The following is a 21,903-nucleotide window of genomic DNA, read 5'->3' on the forward strand; positions in this document are numbered from 1 at the left end:
ACAATTTACAATAATCTTAGTATATTAAGCAATCCTTCTTCACGAAGAATGGGAAAAGCTGCCAGTATGCTTTGCGTCCCTACCATTTTAATACTGAGATCAAAAGCATTTGGTGCCAGTATGGTTTTGCTTCAGTTGTCTGGTACCTCCCAACAGACTTCAGAAGGCCTAACTGAGCCACAGATGGCATCCTGTCCACCTAAGGCAGTGGTTCTCAACCTGGGGTCCCCAGATGTTTTTGGCCTACAACTCCCAGAAATCCCAGCCAGTCTACCAGCTGTTAGGATTTCTGGGAGTTGAAAGCCAAAAATATCTGGGGACCCCAAGTTGAGAACCACTAATCTAAGGGATCATAAATTCTGAAATGATGAGCACAGATCCAGGGAGGCTTGATGCCACTACATTACATAATATTAAGAGTTCTTTTCCTTGTTTATGGAAATTACACTAATTTATCTTTCCTTTTGTATGACTCAAGGTAGAGGGCAGAGACCAAAAGAGGTAGTTGCCTAGTCATTGGGAAGGTAGCTTGATAACACATAATAGCAAAGCTGAGAGCCAAAGCAGCACATTCGCATAGTGTGTCAGGCATGATCCTGCACATAAGCTCTTCTCACTCCAGCAGCATCAAGACCCAAAGCAAGCCCCCAAAGCCCATGCAAGATCAAAGAATGGGGCATTGGGAATTTCCCATAGTCTTCCTCAGTCGCCATCGTAGATTTGTCCTTCATTTTCGTCTTTCAGCTGCTGAATCTGCCAGTCCTTTCTGGCAGCTATGTGGTGTCAGCCCACACCTCAGTTTTCATCCATGTAGGCAGCTAGGCAGAGGGCTCATACACCATGAAAAGGAAATACCAAACATGAAACCCTTTGTATATTTCATTATTACTCTTTCTACACGTCCCTGGCAAGTGTGTCATGGTCTGGGGTAGACCTTTTAAAGGTATTATTCTTCATATTTTGTATTTGGAACCCTGACTTTCACGATGGATGTTGCTTAGGATGCTGTATTTGGTAAAGAATTGTGGATAAAATGTTATAAACAAATAGGATTGGAAATAAATATGTGCTTAACCAATATTGTAACGCTTGGTTTGAAAAGTCATCCTTAAGTCTCTTGCTAAAAGCTGTTGAGCTTTCATAAGAAAGCATCAGAAAGACAACTCACAGAAAATGCAGTACAACAGCCTTCCTCAACCTGACACATTCCAGATGTGTCATCCCTGAATGTACGACCTCATTTTAGGCCATTCATCTTTTATTTCAGCCTTTCACTTATTTTCACACACTAACACATTGCTTTGCCCCCAGATTCATCTGTACTATTCCTTGTTATAGTTGCATAATTTCCTGCCTCACTCATATCAACTTGTGATCAGTGGGCATTTGTTGAAGATTACGTATATTAAATATCTGGATGGAAGTGAGTATTGAAAGATGTACTTGAAATGATTCCATAATGATTACTCTGACAACTATAAGTGACATTGAAGAAGGAAACTGTCATCTCCATAAAAAGCAATGCAAACAAGAGGTAACTGAGATTTCCAATTGTCTGCATGCTAAATTACTAACATAGTGGCATTACTGTCCAGTCCATGATACCAAACTAAGCCCTTCATCTTATGAAAAAAAATGTCACAGTGCATTGCTATCTGCTGGATTCATCCCTCAGTGATTATGTCTTTCATACACATATTGTTAACCAAGCCCCAAGGAGCATGGAAAGATTTCCAAACATCTGCTATTCCCAGAATACGCTCTATCTCAACAACAAGGAAATAGCAGAAGTTTGCTTCTGGGATGTTCCTAAAGACATGACTGAGTGAATGGGGGCATCCAGCAGGGCTAACCATGGGGGCTAGGGCATTTATCGTCACAGAAGACAGGCAATCACTGCAAAGCAGAACAGTCTGTCAGATACTGTTAGACTGCTGCTCTGGAACATGCCTTTGGCCCCAGAAAATAGATTGTCTTAGAGGCTAGTATTCTTTCACAGCAAGAAAAGCTACCAGCCCTTCTCTTCTCTTGTAGTTTAAAATGGCCCTTACTGTGTGCTGGAAAAAGATGCCTGAAAGCCTATTCTAATGAGACAACATGTTTGTTACAAGCAGAGGAGCAGCATCCCAATGGCAATTTCCAGAACTGTATGCCTATGGGAGATGCACTGCTTTCCAAGTTCGGGGGTCAATCCATACTGTTTCCATTTAGAATAATCCATCAGCCTGGAATCCTGAACTTCTTCTGCCTGTGAGGACAGGTGGAAAAATAACCTGACCTGGTAGTTTTAGATTGATATGGCTCCAATCTTTTGTAAGTTGTGTGATGAACATAATGAATGTTAATAGCCAAAGTCAAACATGTTTGTGAATCTTGAAAAATGTCTACTATCTGGCTTGTAAATGTATAATCAGAGGCTTTTCCTCTGTTAGATACTGCCATACTTAGCTCATTGACTTTGCTGCAGAAAGAGGGCCAGGCTTAAGAAGAAATACCTGTCCACCCACGAGGTCCATATATTCCCACAGGAAGACCTATAGGGAAATCATGTTTGCCCCCAGGTTAGATGAACACAGCATGCTAGGAAACCGTTCAGTCGGACTCACCGATCATCTTGGGAAGGACAGATATATCCTGATGAGAGAATGTTCAGGGAGAGAATGTTGGGATCAATGAGCGATTCATCTCCTTCTGGGGTGTTTCGGATCCGGCCTGCAGGCAGAAAATACCATATGGGTATACTGACATACTGACATTTCCATCTAGAATGACGAGATGAATACCCCCTCATTATCTGATAGCTCTCATTATATCTCCTCAACATGCAAAATTGATTATACCTGGAATCACAGCAGCAGTCAGCTGTGTGTGTTGGGGGGCACACCACATGATTTAAACAGGGCAGCAGCATGTGGCAATGACTCACTGTCCTCCTCATCATAACAGTCTCTCAAACAGCTATTGGGAATGCCAGGTGGAATGTGAATAGGATGAAGAGGCAGCATGTGAGGAAATTAATCTATGCACTCTCCTCTCCATCATAATTGACCTCTGTATAACCTGAGCTTAAATTTGTTAGTGGCAATTGGAACTTCACAACAGCAGCCCAGGCACTTGTGTTGGCTATGTGGAAGCCTTCTTCAGTAGTGATGCTGTAGAGATCACGTGCAACGTTTAATTCCCTGTTAAGCTGAAGCTGGCTATATTGCTGAGACAAGTCCATATACCATGCTATTACACCATGCTACCCATGGAGGAATGAACCCTTGCACATCATTCTGATATGATTAGCTATTAAAATTGACCTTCAGAGTCAAGGGAATCACCTTGACAAAATCTTCAACAAAGAGCTGTTGCTTATCAAAACACCAGAAATGCAGCTCAGATTGGCTTTCATTGCGCTGCAATTAACTCTCAGATACAGACAGCTAGAGTCAACCCTGTCTACCTGAACATAGTCACAACAAAGTTCAGCCACTTGAGAGCTTATTTTCCTGTTTTGACTCTTGGAATATAATATTTGTATCTACAAGCCTTGCTTTTTTAGAAACGTGGAGCTATTCATTTCAAACAACTGGACTGGCAAAAGACAAATTTTGCTTACCTACAACTAGCTCCCGCACTTCCTTCCAGCGGATGTGGCTTCCTGTCTCATGCACCAAGGTAACCGTGATCCTCCTCTGGATGCCCTGCCATCCAACATGCCCAAAGAGAAAGGAGAAAGGGATTAACAAACCTGCAAGAAGGCAATGGCTACCCACTGAGCTAAACATTGGCTCTTCTCCAAAGGACACATAAGTGATTGGGGCAAAAACACTGGTTGAAAGAATCCCACTGCAGATTACCTTTGCAAACAAGATTTTAAAAGAGCAGTGCAATTCCTACAGTGCCTTCTCCCTCAGCAAGTGCTTTGCCAAAATAAAGGAATGAAATGGAATGTTAATACAAATTGTCTCCTTTAACTGGTCCACTGTGAGGGAGGCAGACAACAGTGCAGAGCTCAGCAGAATTTCCCCTTCTCTTCTCTCGACAAAGCATAGTCTCAGTTAGAAAATCAATATGATCACAGGAATTGCACTCTCAAGAACTGATGTCACAAAACATAAGGGTCAAGAACACAATATCACAAAATCCATAAGAGTTCTAGGGGTAGGAAAGGCCAGAAAATACCTGGTGCAGTAAGAAGGTCCCATGGCAGGGCATTCCTCCCCGGTGATCCACAACAGCAGGGATGTAGCTGGGAAAGAAATGCCAGTGAGACAGGACAGAAAATAGCCACACCTCAGAGCTCCAGAATCAAGGCAAGGGAAATGGTAATGATTGCCATCTGTATTGTCCACAGAATCACGTTGAGGGCGTTTGTGATTTGGCACTATCATTGCATCAAATATGTAACCATCAAATGTTATTCTCATAGGTACAGTTTTGAGCAGAGGTTTACTTCTGTTTTTGAGAAATTGATGCTTTTTGATACAAAACTGTTTTGGATGCACAGTGACTTTATTAATTAATTAAAATATTTATCTCAGGAAAATGCACAATAAAATCAATTCAGGACAATTTAAAATTACAGCAACAATTTTAAAAGTCTACAAATATATGAAATCACTTGTCACTTAAAATGAGACAATTTAAAACCAGTGAATAGTTGAATGGCTACTCCTGCAGATTTCTAGGACAGGAGATTCATCCTTTGTTTTGGATATGGAGAAAATAGTTATAGGAGTATGTTGGAGCGGTGAACCACTAAAACAGCCCTGTGGGGTTGTACTTTGCCCACTTCTGGAGCAGACAGAACTGAGGCAGATGAAACAACAGTCTAAGTGAGAATAAAACAGCTTCATATATTCAATGCAGAACTTTCAAAAAGAACTCACAGCAACCCAAAAATAACTTTGTTAATGCAGTTTCTAGAATCCCCCAGCTAGCCTGGGTACTGTTACTTCTTCAAGCTCAGCTTCATAGGAAGCTTCATAGGTAGCTTGCAAATGAACCAAATAAAGAGGTTTCAGAGAGATGCCATCTGAGTGCAAGAGGCTCATCTAATGGATTTCCACTTTGAATGTTCTAATAGGCAAACATGGTGAAAACATTTTAACTGTGTAACTCTGATAATCACTGCTCTTGGAGCATAAATTGTGATATGCCTTAGCCCATCCTCCCATCATTTGAAGGGATCACTTACTCGCCATTGGCCTCCAGCTCACAAATCTCAAAGAAGACCATCAGATCATATTTGCACTGGCAGGGACCCACGCTGGGCCTCGTCATGGCACTCAGTTTGGTCGCAGGCACTGCAGAGGAGATATAGTGCAATTATAGGCTGAAGACATGGGCAAATTATCTAAGTTTGGCATTCAAGTTCACTCCATTACAGAGAAAAGGGAAAGACAGCCAGACCCACCTGCTGTGACCATCTAAGAATCAAACTGCACCCTGCATGTGTACCTAATACCTAAAAGATCTCTCCCTCTTTTTAAAAATGGAAATAGGTGCATTGATCCAAGTTGGAACCAAAAGTAAATTTGTACCACTCCTAATCCTGCAGGATATAAAAGGAAAGAAACTAATGGCTTTGCAATCTTTCTGTTTGAATGAAAAGAATATGGCTGAGGGCTTAGCTTACCCCTCCTAGAATGGATATCTAAACAGAAATCTAGCAGCAGTGTTATAAGAACTACTCTCTGGCTCAAAAGCTGAGAGCTATTCTGCATGCCTAAACCGTTGTTGTTGTTGTTGTTGTTGTAGCTGTTGTATGCTTTCAAGTAGTTTCTGATTTATGGTGACCCCAATGTGAATCTATTATGGAGTTTTATGAGGATGAGAGTGTGTGACTTGCCCAAGGGCACCTAGTGCAGTGGTCCTCAACCTGTGGGTCCCCAGGTATTTTGGCCTACAACTCCCAGAAAGCTCAGCCAGTTTACCAGCTGTTAGGATTTCTGGGAGTTGAAGGCCAAAACATCTGGGGACCCATAGGTCGAGAACCACTGACCTAGTTGGTTTTAACAATCAAGCAGGGAATTGAACCCTGGTCTCCAGAATCAAAATCCAAAACCCAAACTCAAACCATTACATGAGCTAGCTTTTAGAGTTCCTAAACTGTGTTTTTAGATTCATAGAGTTATAGTGCAAAAGTAGTATTTCACTCAACGTTATGATACTATAACTTCTCAAAAAGTTTGAAAATAAATGAGGAGAAACAAGCACATGTTGCTCGGATATAATATGCTCCCAGATTTTGTGCGGAATGTAAAATTGAGTAAAACAATTGAAAATGAAAGACCTCTGGCCCCAAAATACCATACAGTCACCCTGGAAGACCTAGAAAATGCCTAATGGGGATTTTTTTCCACTTGCAGATAAATAAAACCACAAATACTGGCTTTGCAGATATGGGAGGCATACTATAATCCAGAACAACAGAAATGTTATTTGGAGATTATATCTCTGACCAACTTGTTTTATTTATACTCTGTTGCTTATGTTATTCCTTAAGGTTCTGTGCAAAATGATGACATTATTACAAATAAGTATCTCTATCTCCATTTGCTTTTTTAAGTGAAAGGGATGTGACAGCTGAACAGAGAAAACATAGTAGAAAGAGGTAGCAAGAAAAACATGCAGAGGGCACAGCATACAGCATGTTGGAATGTCCACTGACTCAGGGATCATCAACCCATAATGGACTCATGTGTATTGTGAATTCATTGAAACCATCATACAGATTGAATATGGGCATAACTAGCAAAGTGATGCTGTTCTGAAATAGAATGGGATGCTGTACCATATCTAGGTTTCTCAAGCCCTAGCTGGATACATTTCCAAGGAACACCCACCACCCATTCAAGAACCCTGTGTCAGTGTTTTCCCACAGCTTTATCCAGAAGACCAACCAGGCTTCTGAGCCTTTCTCACAACACAGTTCATAACGGACATAGATGTTGCAGGCCTTGGTTCCTTCCCCTCGTTTACGAGGAAGGAGGAGGCAGTGCTGGCCGCTGACAACATTTGCCCAGAGAATACTTCTACAAGTTGACTTGCAAGCACATGGGACACCAGACCCTTAAATTTCTGAAGGGCTTCATCGTGTTCTTCACATGTGGCATGGAGAAACAAATAGGGAGCAAGACAAAATGAAACATTTGTGCCCAGATACACAAAGCCAAAGCAAAATGTATGAAAGACATAAGTAATCAGGAACTGGCAAGGTGGAAATGACATATGACCCATGTTTGCTTGGTTTAGTATTATAAATGTAATCCATAGTGTTTAGATGTAGATAAATGTATTTTATTTTTGGCTTTTGTTTTACTGTTGTCATGTAAACATGTATATCTTGATTGTAGTTTTAGGTAGCTGAAAACGTATATGTTAATAAAAATATATTTTTAAAGAAGACATACGTAACTTAATAATTGTCTGAAAATATTGCTCTAGCTTCTAAGATACTGTGTGCTATTTGGATATATAAGCTTCAAAGAGACCAACCAATCTTTGGTCATTCTCAACAGAAAATAAGGTGGAAATTGGAAAGTAAGATGCAACAAAGAGAGTTATGTTCAGTTCTTCTCTCCAAAACCATCTCTCATACATGTACTTGGAAAAGGAAGTCAGAGTGTCAGTTAAATTGAAATTAAATATGCTGACAGTCCTGTTCTGCTTGCATCACAGATAGTAAGTAAGTATTATGCCTTGTTGCTAGTGATGTTATGTGGAACCCATGACTTTACTGAAACCTCTGGTCTTCTTATTAAAATATAGGGAATAAGTATCATATTGTTTCTGTTTGGAAACCATATACACAATCCTGGCAGAGAAATGTGTCACAGGGGTTTTAGGTTTTAAGTTGTTTTTAATTTTAATTTTCTTATTTTAGTGCTTCAAGTATTATTTTGTGGCAAAAAGGCAGGCTGACATTTATTCTAATGGATATCAGAATGTGTACAAAAAGCAATACTAAAGCAAACCATGGATACAAAACAATAAAACTCTTAAAATCACAATAAAACAAATCAAAGACATCTTAACATACAAGGAAACAAAGAATCGTTAAATCTAGAAAGCAGCTAACTTCAAAAAAACTTTAATTGCATAAACCTACATTTATAATGCTTAGTGTCAAGGAAGACAATACATTTACACAAGTAAACTCTGCTTCATCATCCGTTACGATGCTATTCCAAGTTACTAACTATGCATTGTGTTGCTTTTGTATTATGTAACTCTTAGTTATGATTTGTTAGTATACCATGTGTAACCCTATAAAAGATATCATTGCATTAAGCAGTATGTATTATTTATACATTATTAAGATACCTTCTGTCCAGATCAGAACTGTACAAATTCCTAAGCTGAAATGTACTGACTTTGAACCAGGATGTTATATCCAAGTGCAAAGGAATTCTTTTGTGACTCCCAATGATTACATCAGAAAATCAACAGCAACTATGTTGCTGGAAAAAGTTCCTACTTGCTTTCTGGGTTTGTTTTAATTGATGTAGCAACCCGTTTTTCCCCCTGTGATCCATTTTGCTGTGCTTGCAACTCTTCCCAGACAAATACAACAGTTTTGTAGGAACAGGGCACTTTCCCCAAACTCCTATCTTTCTAATTTCTACATTTCCATTAAGACTCAAACTAAATGAAGAGAAATCTCTCTCCTACCTGGTTTGGATAATGGCATGACCCGAGGGAAATGGCGCCGGGATGGTCTTAGGGGGCTGAAAAGACAAAAGGGAAAAATTAAAGAACCCAATGAAGAACATTTATCACTATAGGCCCATTAGATGGTCTCTATAAGGAACTCGGGTGAATATGAGTGGGGTAGGAGGACTTGAACATGGGCAACAGGGTATGAAGAACTGGTGCAACTCTTCATTTGCCCAAGAGACTAAAACTGTAACCAAGATTGTATCATTGATGTTTTGTGGGTGATTTTCTGTGCTGAGTTGATTGGTTTTGCCTGTTTACATGACATTTCAATGCAGTAACCAAATGAATGATCAAGCTAAGACCTACTTATACAATGTAAATGAATGTAAATAAACACAAAAGAAATTCTTCCAGGGCCCAGGTCCTTTGAAACCTCAAGATAATACCAGTGGAGAGGCTTCCAATTATTTCTTTGCTGTTGTCACATGTATCAAAAAAGAGACATAATCTAGGCTATATTTCCATAAAGGAAAGCCAGCAAGAGTGTGTTGATGGGAATGCCAGTTCTAATTTTGGTGATTCTTACCTAAGGACATCCTTGCAGAGAGGTGGAAAAGGATGCTGCTGATAGTGTCCAAATACCTCAAAAACAATTGGCTGGCTTTTAATGTATTCAATGAAAGATTTGGTGACCTCCACTGCAATCTGAGTGAACAGCAGGAGATAAGAACAAAATAAAACACATCACTTGAAATAAGAATCAAGATGCATAAAACCCGCTAGAATATTTATAACTTCCTATGCATTTAGGCTGAAAATCAATGAAGGATTGTGTTTAATTCTGAATGTGTGGCTTTTAGTAGGATTGTTCACTATCTGGGAATCTAGGCCTAATTATTGTTGCTGTTAATTGCCATCAAGCCAGCTTCAATATGTGGTAACTCAGTGAATGAGAGCCCTTCAATATAATATGTTATAAAAGGCTTCCTTCCTTTTATGAACCTGTAATGCAGTCTTCACCTTTCCTGACTGCCTTCTACTTTGTCAACATTATCATATTGATAGTTCATAAATCAAATCAATAAAATAAGTTCTATTAATCAGTTCTGTTACTGATAAGGGATTTTTTGTACCAATGTTAGGTTTCCCTGTTCCATGAGGTTTTTTTCAACCATCCCATAAAACTGTCAGGCAAATTAGCAATACTTATGATAAATGGTAGAAAAATATGAATACAAACTGTGTATGATCTATACTCATATTGGAGCCCCCGGTGGTGCAGTGGCTTTAACCCTTGAGCCGGCAGGACTGACGACTTGAAGGTTGGGTTGCTGACCTGAAGGTTGCCGGTTCAAATCTAACCCTGGGAGAGCACATATGTGCTCCCTCTATCAGCTCCAACTCCATGCGGGGACATGAGAGACGCCTCTCACAAGGACGGTAAAAACATCAAAACATCCGGGCATCTCCTGGGCAACATTCTTGCAGATGGCCAATTCTCTCACACCAGAAGCGACTTGCAGTTTCTCAAGTCACTCCTGACACCGAAAAAAAAAATACTCATGTTGTTAAATATCACAGCTGGTTTTTTATTTTCTTGCCAATGAAGAAAGCAGTGCTTTATATTCCTGCATTGTCATGACATCTTAAATTTATTGCATCAACAGAATGACACAGCATATACCACACTGCTGTACGGTTATGCCTATTCTAAAAGCTTACTTGTTACTGAAGTACATAGAAAAATACCAAATAACAAAGCTATAATACAATGTATAGATTGCATTAGAACATCTATATAAAGCACACACCCTATCCTACCAGTTTTTGGCTTTAGTGGCAATCATTGGCAACCACTGCCATTTCTGATTTCAACTCACACAGAGCAAGTAGCTACTGAACTCCTAACACAAAAGGGTGTTATATCCATGGTATAAGAAATGCTCTCTGAGTTAAAACAATCTACTTTTCTATAACCTCATTATTAGTCATACTGTTGCCATCATGCTATTAATACTATCACGCTATTAATACCATCTCTATGACAATCTGTCCTTTCAGACGAGAGAGAGAGAGAGAGAGAGAGAGAGAGAGAGAGAGAGAGAGAGAGAGAGAGAGAGAGAGAGAGAGAGAGAGAGATATTCTTAGTGTAAGTTCTTCATGTAACCTTTCCAGCTGGAAATAGCTCTGAAGTTATACTAACATTTTGAACATGATAGAAGCCAAGTGGTGGGCCTCGCCCAGTATTCTTCAAAGGCTCTGTGGAGAAGGCCTCATCATGGCGGTGGATAAAGCTGTGGAGGGAAAATAATCAATGTTTACCATTGTTTTAAAATATATTTATATATTTATCTCAGGAGAAACCTATTATTTTATTTTATGACACAGCAAACAAGATAGATATGCTGGATTTCGTATCATAAAATCACAAGTCGAACACTTCCCAAGTGTCTAGGACTGTGTGATGTATTATTATTATTATTATTATTATTATTATTATTATTTTGTTTATTTATATCCCACTTTATCTCTCCTGAAGGAGACTCCAAGCGGCTTACAATTAAAAGTATGACCATATAATTTAAAATATCTAAATATTCAAACATTAAAATCGAATTAAACATAATAGTATTAAAATTCAGTTAAAATCCATTAAAACCTATTCAAAGCTAAATATAATAGCACCCCCTGACTATTATTCTCACATTATTTTGTGTGTGTGCAATATACTACACATTTCTTACATAAACAAAAGCTGACTTGGGATTTTTTGCTCAACGTGCCTTCCTATACAGTGTGAGTATAAGATTCTTATAAAGATATCACACTTTGGAAGTAAGTCTATGGCAGGATGGGTACTTCTCTGTGAGAATCTTTAACACTAGCTTTTTGTTGACCTTCTCTCATAAGAGTCACTAGTTCACCATGAAGGTACTGACAGAAGCCAACATAGCTATGTTCTAATGTATGTTCTTTATACTTTAAAAAACTGAATCCACTTAATCAGGCAAGAACCTACTTCTCTCAAATTCACATCTTCCACACAAAAATGTGAAATAGCTGGTAAACTACAAAGAGAAATGGGTAAATAGGAAATAAGAAAAATAAGGACGATATCTCACTTAAACTGGCAGAAGATGTCTGCATATTCTGCTGAAATACTGGAGGCCTGCAGAACAGTCACCCTGAAAGTGAAAATGCTTCCCAGTTTCAAGTGTTCCAAAGCTGTTTCTAAAGGCCCATCCACAGCAGACTTCTCTGAACTGTCCAGAAGATCTTCAGGAGTGGCTGCAGAAAATAAATGTAATAATATATAATAATGAATGCAATAACATATATAACACTTCTTCACTAGAATAAAGACCACAGGCTTATCTACACTAAACATTTAGGTCGGTGTGTGATTGGATCTGCCCTGTGGTGGCTAAATGCTACCTTGCCCCAGGCAAAGCTAAATCAAGGGAAAGCATGAATCCTCACTCATCCTTGAGCTCCCCCCACCCCCACCCCGGTGTTTAGGGCTGTCAAGATACCTGGGCCAGTTTCTAAACTGCCATCCGGTGCTTCCTGGGCTCAGGTGGCCCGGAGACACAGGACGTCTCATCCATGTCTGGTGCAGCTGGAACTCATGTCTGCATTAGTAGTTAGTGTTGAAGGGCCTAATGTTTCATATCCCGTGGAACATATGACATACTAAGAAGCAAAGGAAGTCCTAGGTACTGAAGGGAAAAAAGCCTTGTAATTCAGTCACCAGGTCTTTCCATATAAAAATGGCCAAATGATTGCATCAGCTTGATAATGCTGAATCTGCAAAGGATAAACTACTCTGGATGTATAATGAAAGGAGGGAAAAGCAAGTGTGTTTCAATTTATTCATCCGTTCTGCCAACTGGCACAACTGGCAACTCCTATTAGTTCCCTTCTTTTCATTCTTTGCTCAAGGCAGTGAATAGTGTACATCGGTGTTTCTCAAACTGTGCTCCTCCAGATGTTTTGGGCTTCAGCTCCCAGAAATCCCAGCCAGCGTACCAGCTATTAGGAATTGTGAGAGCTGAAGTCCAAAACATCTGGAGGAGCACAGCTTCAGAAACTCTGATCTAGATAATACATATGCTGGATAGCAAACTTTGGCACAAGAGAGAGAGAAAAAAACATGCTGTTGCCTTATTTTGAAGAAATATACCAACTTTGCCTCCCAAATGTTACTGGTAATATTAACTGTTCTTCCAAGGCCTGGATTGTTTTATGGGTTAAATAACCTGTTCTTCCAACTTATTGGTTGTTCTACTGGTGTGTAATTTAGAATACACTAAACAAGATCCATAACAACTTACGGTAGCAGGGGGAAAAAGCAACAGCACAGAACTTAAATGCAGTACTACATCATACAAGTTAGGGTTCTTTTATATTTCAGTAAAGACTGTTAACTTTATTACACTTGTTCCACTGCCTTCAACCATGCAATGCAGTTATAAAGCTACTGAGGATAATAGCTTTCAATGTTTTGTATCTCAGGATCCCAGCAAGGGCTCCATTTTTTAAATTGCTATGTACAAGGTTCTCAATTTCTTTCCTTATCTAAAAATCCTTTCACCTGCACAAGTGTTGTTGTTGACTTCATCTGCTGAGGGTCCAATATCAGTTATCTGCCCCTGGCCCTCAACAATGCGCAGTTCCTCCTGTGAGGTTCCAGAGCGGGACATCCCCACCACAGGACAGGATTCAGACTGGAACTACAGTAAAATAAAGAAAAGTAAGAAATAAAAATACAAAATATGATGGCAATGCTTAACTGTTTTCCCTTGTAGAAACATATCTTGTCTCTCCTTTTGAACCATTGGATTAGGGAGAGCCACTCCCAAGTTCAAGCAGCAGAACCAAGAAGAGAAGACTGAAGACAAGAATGTGCTTTGTATTTATAAGCAGTAGTAAGAAACACTGTTTTCTTGCTGAATAGTATGCACAATTTGGACACATCCCATAACCAGTAAACTACTGAAGTCTAAGACTGTAGGTGTTGCAAGTGCTGCTTTCAACTTCAAACCAATTTGCTCTGCTTTCATGTTACAACATATAGTTTAAGGTACATAGAAACTATAAGGAATACACCTGTGTACCTTTTTTGGAGGGGGGGGGGGAAGTCAAGGTATGTCAAAACAGAAGAGAGAATAAGCTTTGTTGTCACTTAAAATGCATCTGAATGGACTTTTACCTACTCCATACTTCCCTGCATTCTTGTACAGTCCAAATCTGCAGAACACAGTGGTTATTTAATAACTGATGACACATGGCCAATTTGCTACAGCAACTTGGAATGATGCTCCTTGGAATGCTGCAGTACTTGCATTCATAGCATACCTTCTCGAAGTGTTGGTCATCAAAGGAAATTTTGGCTGTTCCTGACTGCCTCACTCCTGAACCATAATCTGGTGCTTCTTCATCCGCTAGAAACAGGAATACAGTTAAAAATTATAGCAAGGACCAAAAGATCAACCTCTTTAAGTGACTGAAAGTGTTCACCTGGAGTCAAGGAATTGCTACATAACCACCTTCACCACTTTTTACCTGAGATGGCCTGAACTGCCACACGCAGGAATCCTTTCACTTCTCCCTTCTCACTGACGATGGCGACACGATGGACCAGAGGCACCGGATACAACAAGTTGCTGAGATACACAAAAGCTCTGTAAACAAAAACAACATAAGAGAGTGGTCACTGCGTCTCACGTAGGAGCTTCTCCAAACACACTCCATAGCCGATGGCAGCTGGGACCACAGTTCACCGCTCACATCACAACATGGCGCTGCAAAGCAAAACTAAAGAAAGGCAGCCATGGCCAGCCGGACAGAGAAGGGAATTCAGCGTGCTTAGGACAGAGTTCCTGTGCTGAGCCGTGAAGCGAAAGTGTAGAGAGTTAGTGAGCGCTAGCATAGCATACCTCTCGTTCTGTCATCGTGGCCGAAGGGAAGGGAGGGGGGCTGCACTGGTGCAAGAAGGAAACTGGGAAAAGGACCTGTGGCAGGAGAGACTAGACAACTAGTACCCTGGGTGCAGGAAGTCGTCCAAGGTCCTGCTGCTGCATAATGCCAGGATGGAGGGGACAGAAGGGAGGGAAAGCAACGAAACTGGGGACCAGAGTCAGGAAGTGAGGACAGAAGGATATAGATAAGAAAAGAGGAAGGATCAGAAAGGGGGTAAATTAGGCAGCTACAGAGAAATATTCTTATGACGTTCCTTAGGAAACAGAGACAAATTCAATTGAAGTTCAAGCCTCCTTCGAATGACTGCTTACTTCTAGTTAGACTAAACCATTAGGGGGTGGAGGGGAGCCAACCAATATGCTGCAGCCAATTTCATTCTGTCAAGTAGACTGAGGACATGGGTGTTTTGGAATAATAAATAAAAGTGTTCCCTCAGTTCCTTGTTACTGACACTGAGACAAAAAGTTAGATTTTTTTTTATGAAGGAACAATATTTATCACTGAGGGTTAGGAGGACACATCAATTAGGAAGCTACACGAGGAATGTATTTTTCCTCTTGAAACCCATTAACTCCAATGCCAGCTAGCGACTTAACAATATAACCATACAATATTTAGTATTCTTGATATAAATAGAAATATCCAGTGTGTTTACACAATCTATATACTGTATTTTTAAAGTTCTTGCTTTGTTACTTCTGTTTAGGAGCAGATATTTACAAATTCTGTTTTGAACCTTGATCCATTTGATTGGATTTTATAATAATATGGAATATGTGTATAGTGTAATTTGCTGCCATTATGGGTCCAATCCATATACAGTAATGGAATGTATATTTTAGCACTAACAGAACACAGAGACTTCCATTAAAGTCCAGCTGGGCTGCTTTTCCTTGCAATCTGCATACCAAAGTAGGACAAACCATTATTGTTCTAAGGAAGGGGAACAGACATGAGACACAAAATTAATAAGCACAACTCAGTGAGGAATTCAGGAGGCAGCAGCTGTGATGCTCCTATTTGTATGCCTGCCTACAAATAGGGTCCCACTTTATCACATTATTATTATATTTATTCATATCCCATTTTTTCTCTTTAAAGAGACTCAGAGCAGCACTCTTGACCAAAACATGTTTAGCTCATTGCTGCAACCCAGCACCAAAAATCATTGCCTTTATAGCCCTCCTTTGCCACCCTCTCAATGCAGTGAAAACACAGATCTCATCACAATTGAACTGCAAAGGGCTTTTATTTGTAGATAATCCTGGTGATACCTCAAAGTAAATTAGCATTTCTTCAACCAAGAAATACCAAGCTTAATATTTGAAATCCAAATTTTGTTGGAAGCATGATTAGCTGAACCTTTAAATTGCTGCTAATCCTAGGTAGGGAAAACATGCACACAGGGGACAGATGACAGTCTTGTTTAAGTAAAAATATTGAACTTTTCACATTTTAAAGAATGTTGTTTGAAAAATTTTGTTGATGCTTTCCCATCTCTATGGAATTACTCTTGACTTATCCACAGGTGATATACAAATCCATAATTTTAGTCCCAAATCCTACCCTCAATGTATACAATGTATACATGTAAGTTGACTTGTACATGAGTATGCTTTCCAGGGAAACTTGGGGCTGCAGCTCATCAACCAGCTTTGCTCTAAAGCAGGTTCACAACCTGTGGTCCGCAAGAACAAAATATGGTCTGCGGCCTCACCATTACTACACTGTTGCCTCAAAACCACGCAACAATGAGGGCGACTGGTCTTGCGAAAACCTCTTATAGTGTCAAGGCAACTAGGATGTCAGGAGGGGAGAGGCTGACTACCCATGAAAGATTACTACTACCACATCAGCTCTAGATTATTAAATATGGTTTTCTGTGGGAGAGCAGATGGCGACTACTGGATGGCATATGTTCTTTTGGTACTAATGTTGGAGAGTGGTCCCTGGTCAAAGGGGTCCCTGGTCAAAATGGTCCCTGGTCAAGTGTTCCCTAGTCAAAAATAGGTTGGGAACCACTGCTCTAAAAGGAGCTTGAAACATATATCTGCTGGAGTGTTTTTATGACCACTAGTAAGCATGACACATTATGAAGCAGGCTTGAAATCCAGACGATTGAAGAGAGAAAGAACTGGAGAGAGGTTTCAGAGATAGTAACAGCAAGATGAGAAAAGGGGAAAAATCAAGAAAGGCAAGAACAGGAAATGAGGTGGAGAGTTGGACCAAGAAAGGTAGAAAGAGGCTAATTGTCATTAAAGAAACAGAGTAGGATAGAGGCGCTAACCACAAGATTGGTGAGGTGCAGAGATGGCATGCTCAGACCAAAGAAAAGCCTTTCAAAAGGAAGACAAAAGTGAAATAACCCCCCAATTTTGCTAAAGCTTTGGAGAAAGAGCCAGCAGCTAAAATAAATAAATAAATAAGTAAAATGGAAAAAAATTAAAGACAAGGATCCAATCAAAGCACACTTCACGAGAAATGTGAACGGCACAGCTGCTGCATGAAGGGAGTCAATTTTGGCTGACCCAAAAGACTCCCAAGAACAGTTCACAGGATTGGGGGAGAGGGTTTTCCCTCATTGAGATGTTTGGTAGTTTGGCCTGTTTATTGATTTGAAATCTCAAATCCCCCAAGAGGAGGGGAAAAAAGAGGAAGAAGCCAGCTCTTTCGGTCTGAGACTGCGGGACTATTCCACCATCTCCCTTTCTGCCTATTCTAGGCCCCTTTCCTTCCCTGTCCACTCCCATTTTCCTGAATCCTATTTACAAATGAGGAAACTAATCGAAAGAATCTCATGGCAATTAATAACAGGTCATAATGTCATGATTTCTCATTTTGATCCCATGAAGGGTGAGTAAAAGGAGACAAACATTTACTCCTATCTAGGCAAAATCCATATAGATCTTACAAATATAGCAAATATTGTTCTGTAGGGTTGTGCATTTGTGTGGACCATACAGCCATTGCAGAACAGGCCAATTTTCTGATTTTTTATTCAAAAACACAATAAGAAATTGACATTTACCACGGCATTTACAGTCACAAATGCAATCTGCAAGAAAGTGAGGATGAAGCCTATCAATTCCATTAATAGACATGGAAATTGATGAGGTTTGCCTCTTAGGAATAAACTCACTTCTGCTAAACTGCAGTGTGTCAAAAATATACTCCGTCCTTTTAGGAAGCAGGACGAGTAGAGCAAATAGTACTGGCCATATGAAAAGCAAATAGCATCAGATGGCCATATAAAGAGCAACTGTCTCCAAAGAACATCATGGAGTTCATTTTTGGATATCAACCTCATTGCCATCTTTTTATTTCTTGAAACCCTGGCTTTTATTTGCTGTGAAATGCCCCAAATGCAAATCTTATATTACTAGGTAACACATGCCCATTTTCATCATAATTTTTCCAGGATTTACTAATTTATGGAATGAAGTTTTATCACCAATCACTCCTTTTTCTCTGGAATGGCATCACAGGGTTGCTTTATTTTAAAGATACACATCTCAGTACTCCCGCTACCTCCTGCACCAGCTTCAACAGGGAACTATATTAAATTTACAACCTTAATACCGTATATACCAGTGTATACGCTGAGTTTTCAGCCCTTTTTAGGTCTGAAAAAGTCCCCCTTGGCTTGTACTCAAGTGAGGGTTCTGTCTGGCTTATATTCGGGTTGGTTTTACTCAAGTATACAGGCAATCAGAGTTGGACAGTAAATATGCGAAAACATTTAACCTAGTGATGCCTCAATTAATGTAATTTTATTGGTACAGTAGAGTCTCACTTATCCAATATAAACGGGCCGGCAGAATGTTGGATAATAAGGAGGGGTTAAGGAAAAGCCTATTAAGCATCAAATTAGGTTATGATTTTACAAATTAAGCACCAAAACATCATGTTATACAACAAATTTGACAGAAAAAGTAGTTCAATATGCAGTGCAGGCTGTGGTGCAGGCTGTTGAGCAGCTGCAATAAATCACTCTGACCATGAGGTAATGAGTTTGAGGCCAGCCTGTGGCAGGGTGAGCACCCGTCAATTAAAAATTAAAAATAGCCCCTGCTCGTTGCTGACCTAGCAACCTGAAAGATAGTTGCATCTATCAAGTAGGAAATAAGGTACCACTTATTTAAAAAAAAGTGGGGAGGCAAGGTTAACTAATTTACGACCTGGAATGAGGAAGTGCCGTCAGAGTGGATGATGAAGCAGCTGCTCCCCCCTGTGGCCAGAATAGAAAATCCCTTCAGGAGAAGGTTAAATTGCCTCTGCGTCTGTCTGTCTCGGTCTCTGTTTGATGTGTTTATAGGCATTGAATGTTTGCCCTATGTGTGTATAATGTGATCTTCCCTGAATCCCCCTCGGGGTGAGAAGGGCGGAATATAAATACTGTAAATAAATAAATAAATAAATAAATAAATAATGCTAAGTAGTAATTACTGTATTTACGAATTTAGCACCAAAATATCATGATGTTTTGAAAACACTGACTACAAAAATGCGTTGGATAATCCAGAATGTTGGATAAGCGAGTGTTGGATAAGTGAGACTCTACTGTATCTATTTTTATTTTTGAAATTTACTAGTAACTGCTGCATTTTCCACCCTCACTTATATTCGAGGCAATATGTTTTTCCAGTTTTTTGTGATAAAATTAGATGCCTTGGGCTTATATTCAGGTCGGCTTATACTCGAGTATATACGGCTTGTAATGCAAGGTTCCCAAGCAAATATCAGCCAGGGTGGCTTGGCAGGATCTGAATTTGTTGCTTTTATTTTAAAAACCCTTCTTACTGCAAGTTGTCCTACCACATGTCCACTGACCCCTTAAGTATAATCTCTGCTTTCTTCTTTCTTTTTGCCCCCACCCTTCCTTCTCCATAGAACAGCTCGCAGCTCACCTGTCCCTGAATGCCTTAATATGGGAAAGCAGATCTCTTATGCGAAAGAGCTAGTTCCTTCCCAGCATGCTCTCCTAAGACCTCACCAACCTTCCTACTAAACTGAACAGGGGGGAGCGGTCGTAAAATGGATCCTGGCCATCATACAGCGGGTACTCCGGAAAGATGTCTTCCTCCAGGTCCTCCTCCTCCTCCTCCTCCTTCCCCACGTGCTGCTCGTCAGCAGGCTCGGTGATGTCGGAGTCAGGGTTCGAGAAGGTGGGGGAGGGGGTGAGATCAGCCATGCGCTCGCTCATGCATGTGTTGAAAATAGGAGAGCTGTTGCAGCCAGAGATATCTGAACTAAGGTTAGTACAACAAGATAGGAGACAGGTTAACACCAACTATTCCAAGCACACGTACACACACGCAGAGTAGATCTGTCGTGCCTGTTCTTTTCAAACAAGCAGCAGGGTTAATAAGGAAGGAAAGAGATGAAAAACCTCCCAAACCAAACACATCTAATGGAGGAGACCAGGATGCCATCAGCTGAAAATTCAGAACATCCAATGCTGCACTACATAGGAAACTTCACAACCGTCTTCAATGAAGCCAATATGTGGCTTCAGAAAATCAGTGTCCTCTGATCCTATTTTATAAAGGGTACAGATAATATTGTCACTGTGAATTTAGACAGTGGAATGGGTCATACTTCAGATGTACCCAAATTTGTTGAAGTTCAATGGCAAATCTTTTTTTACCTAGCCTTGAGCAACTCTCAGCTGATGGCATCACTTTTGTTTCTATTAGTTGCATGGAAGCACACAAGACCACACATTATATATAGGTAGAAATCCACATAACACACACAACAAATGTATAAAACCTACTATAAAACCTTCCTTGGTCATATTTAACAATGAAAGGGTTTTTTTGTCCAACATGAGAGTACAATATTCTCCCAACTGGCCAGAAGGTTTTTCTACATTGTAATATGGGACAAGTGTGTGCCATTACAATATATCTGAATGTGATGGTTTCTTCTTATCCAGAGGTTACAAGGTGGAGTCCTGCTTGAAAGACTACAATTTAATCTGTACAATGTCCAGAGTGGTCACCCAGGATCATAGAATGTGCAAACTATGAAAACTCAATATACTTTCCTAGAAGAAATTTCAGTCATCATTATAATGTAGAGAAGGGAAACATGCTCCGAACATCATGCAACTGGACATCAGAAAAAGTCACATGGATGGAGACTATACCACCATTTATGTACATATAAAGGCGGTGTTGGTAATGGTACCTTTTTGCACAGAAATCTTGCAAAGAAACACAGATGTATGATCTTGTTGGCTGTACATGTGGCTATATTTTTAATAGACACCACATTGATATAATGGAAGGCAACCAACTCAGGAACATAAACCTGGATGGTAGTGTAAGATCCTTACAGAGTGAGGTCCTGTTCCGGTATTCTGAAACAAATTACTGGGAGGCTGTGTGGATATACTAGCTCCTCCTCCTTCCTTCCTGTGTGTTTCCATGCTCTTCATATGGAAAGTTAATCAGTGGAGAGCCTGCTCTGAATATGAAGGCTCACCAGGTAATACAGAACACCGAATGTTTAGTGTCATATATCACATGGAAAGTTTCCTATATCACATGGATACACAATTCACTCTGCACATAAGGAAAGTGACAGAAACAAATGAAAAGAGAGGCAGATATAGCCTACTACTTCTCCTTTAGTATGAATATATACATAGTTTATGTATATTTATAGTTTATTTTATGTTCCAACATTGAATGTTTGCCGTATATATGCTGAGTCCCCTTTGGGGTGAGAAGGGCAGAATATAAATGTTTTAAATAAATAAATCATAAATAAATAAAAGTGACTTTTCCAAGTACTGTGCATGTATAAATGTAAGGGCATTAAGTCTAGTCGAGTCCGACTCTGGAGGATGGTGCTCATGTCCATTTCGAAGCTGAAGAGCTGGCATTGCCCATAGACACCTCCTAGGTCATGTGGCTGGCATGACTGCATGGAACGTTATTACCTTCCTGCCGAAGTGGTACCTATTGATCTACTCACAGTTGCATGTTTTCGAACATGCTGGGGCTAACAACGGGAGGTTACCCTATCCATGGATTCGAATAGCTGATCTTTCAGTCAGCAAGTTCTGATCTAAGTTCTGCAGCTTAGCGGTTTAACCTGCTGTGCCACAGAGGCCCTTGTATAGGCCCTATGCATGTGTAGGGACCAATATTCTACACAACTATTTTTATGTGCAATCAAATGTTCAAGTGTTTCTCTGCTCCACTGCAGAAGCGGCTGCTTTTGCTGTATAACAACAGTTGTCTTTGTTGTTGCCATGGG

At 40.0% G+C, this 21,903-nt stretch overlaps 1 protein-coding gene across 30 annotated transcripts in view; it reads right to left on the minus strand.

Moving 5' to 3' along the window:
- kif1a (kinesin family member 1A) overlaps positions 1-21,903 on the minus strand; it is a 138,729-nt gene that overhangs the window by 25,665 nt on the left and 91,161 nt on the right. For 13 of the 30 annotated variants that reach the window (XM_003218379.3, XM_008106434.2, XM_062976456.1 and 10 more), the window contains 11 exons: positions 14,218-14,336; positions 14,011-14,096; positions 13,247-13,385; positions 11,775-11,940; positions 10,856-10,946; positions 9,239-9,357; positions 8,665-8,720; positions 5,186-5,294; positions 4,171-4,237; positions 3,605-3,689; positions 2,607-2,712 (listed from right to left, as the gene is read on the minus strand). In XM_003218379.3, the coding sequence (XP_003218427.1) occupies positions 2,607-2,712; positions 3,605-3,689; positions 4,171-4,237; positions 5,186-5,294; positions 8,665-8,720; positions 9,239-9,357; positions 10,856-10,946; positions 11,775-11,940; positions 13,247-13,385; positions 14,011-14,096; positions 14,218-14,336 (1,143 nt within the window). Of the gene's footprint in view, positions 1-2,606; positions 2,713-3,604; positions 3,690-4,170; positions 4,238-5,185; positions 5,295-8,664; positions 8,721-9,238; positions 9,358-10,855; positions 10,947-11,774; positions 11,941-13,246; positions 13,386-14,010; positions 14,097-14,217; positions 14,337-19,631; positions 19,884-21,903 lie in introns of all 30 variants that reach the window. The other 17 variants (XM_062976445.1, XM_062976443.1, XM_062976441.1 and 14 more) reach the window with 2 other exon arrangements.

Source organism: Anolis carolinensis, chromosome 3, assembly GCF_035594765.1.
Source record: "Anolis carolinensis isolate JA03-04 chromosome 3, rAnoCar3.1.pri, whole genome shotgun sequence".
Lineage (NCBI taxonomy): Eukaryota > Metazoa > Chordata > Lepidosauria > Squamata > Dactyloidae > Anolis > Anolis carolinensis.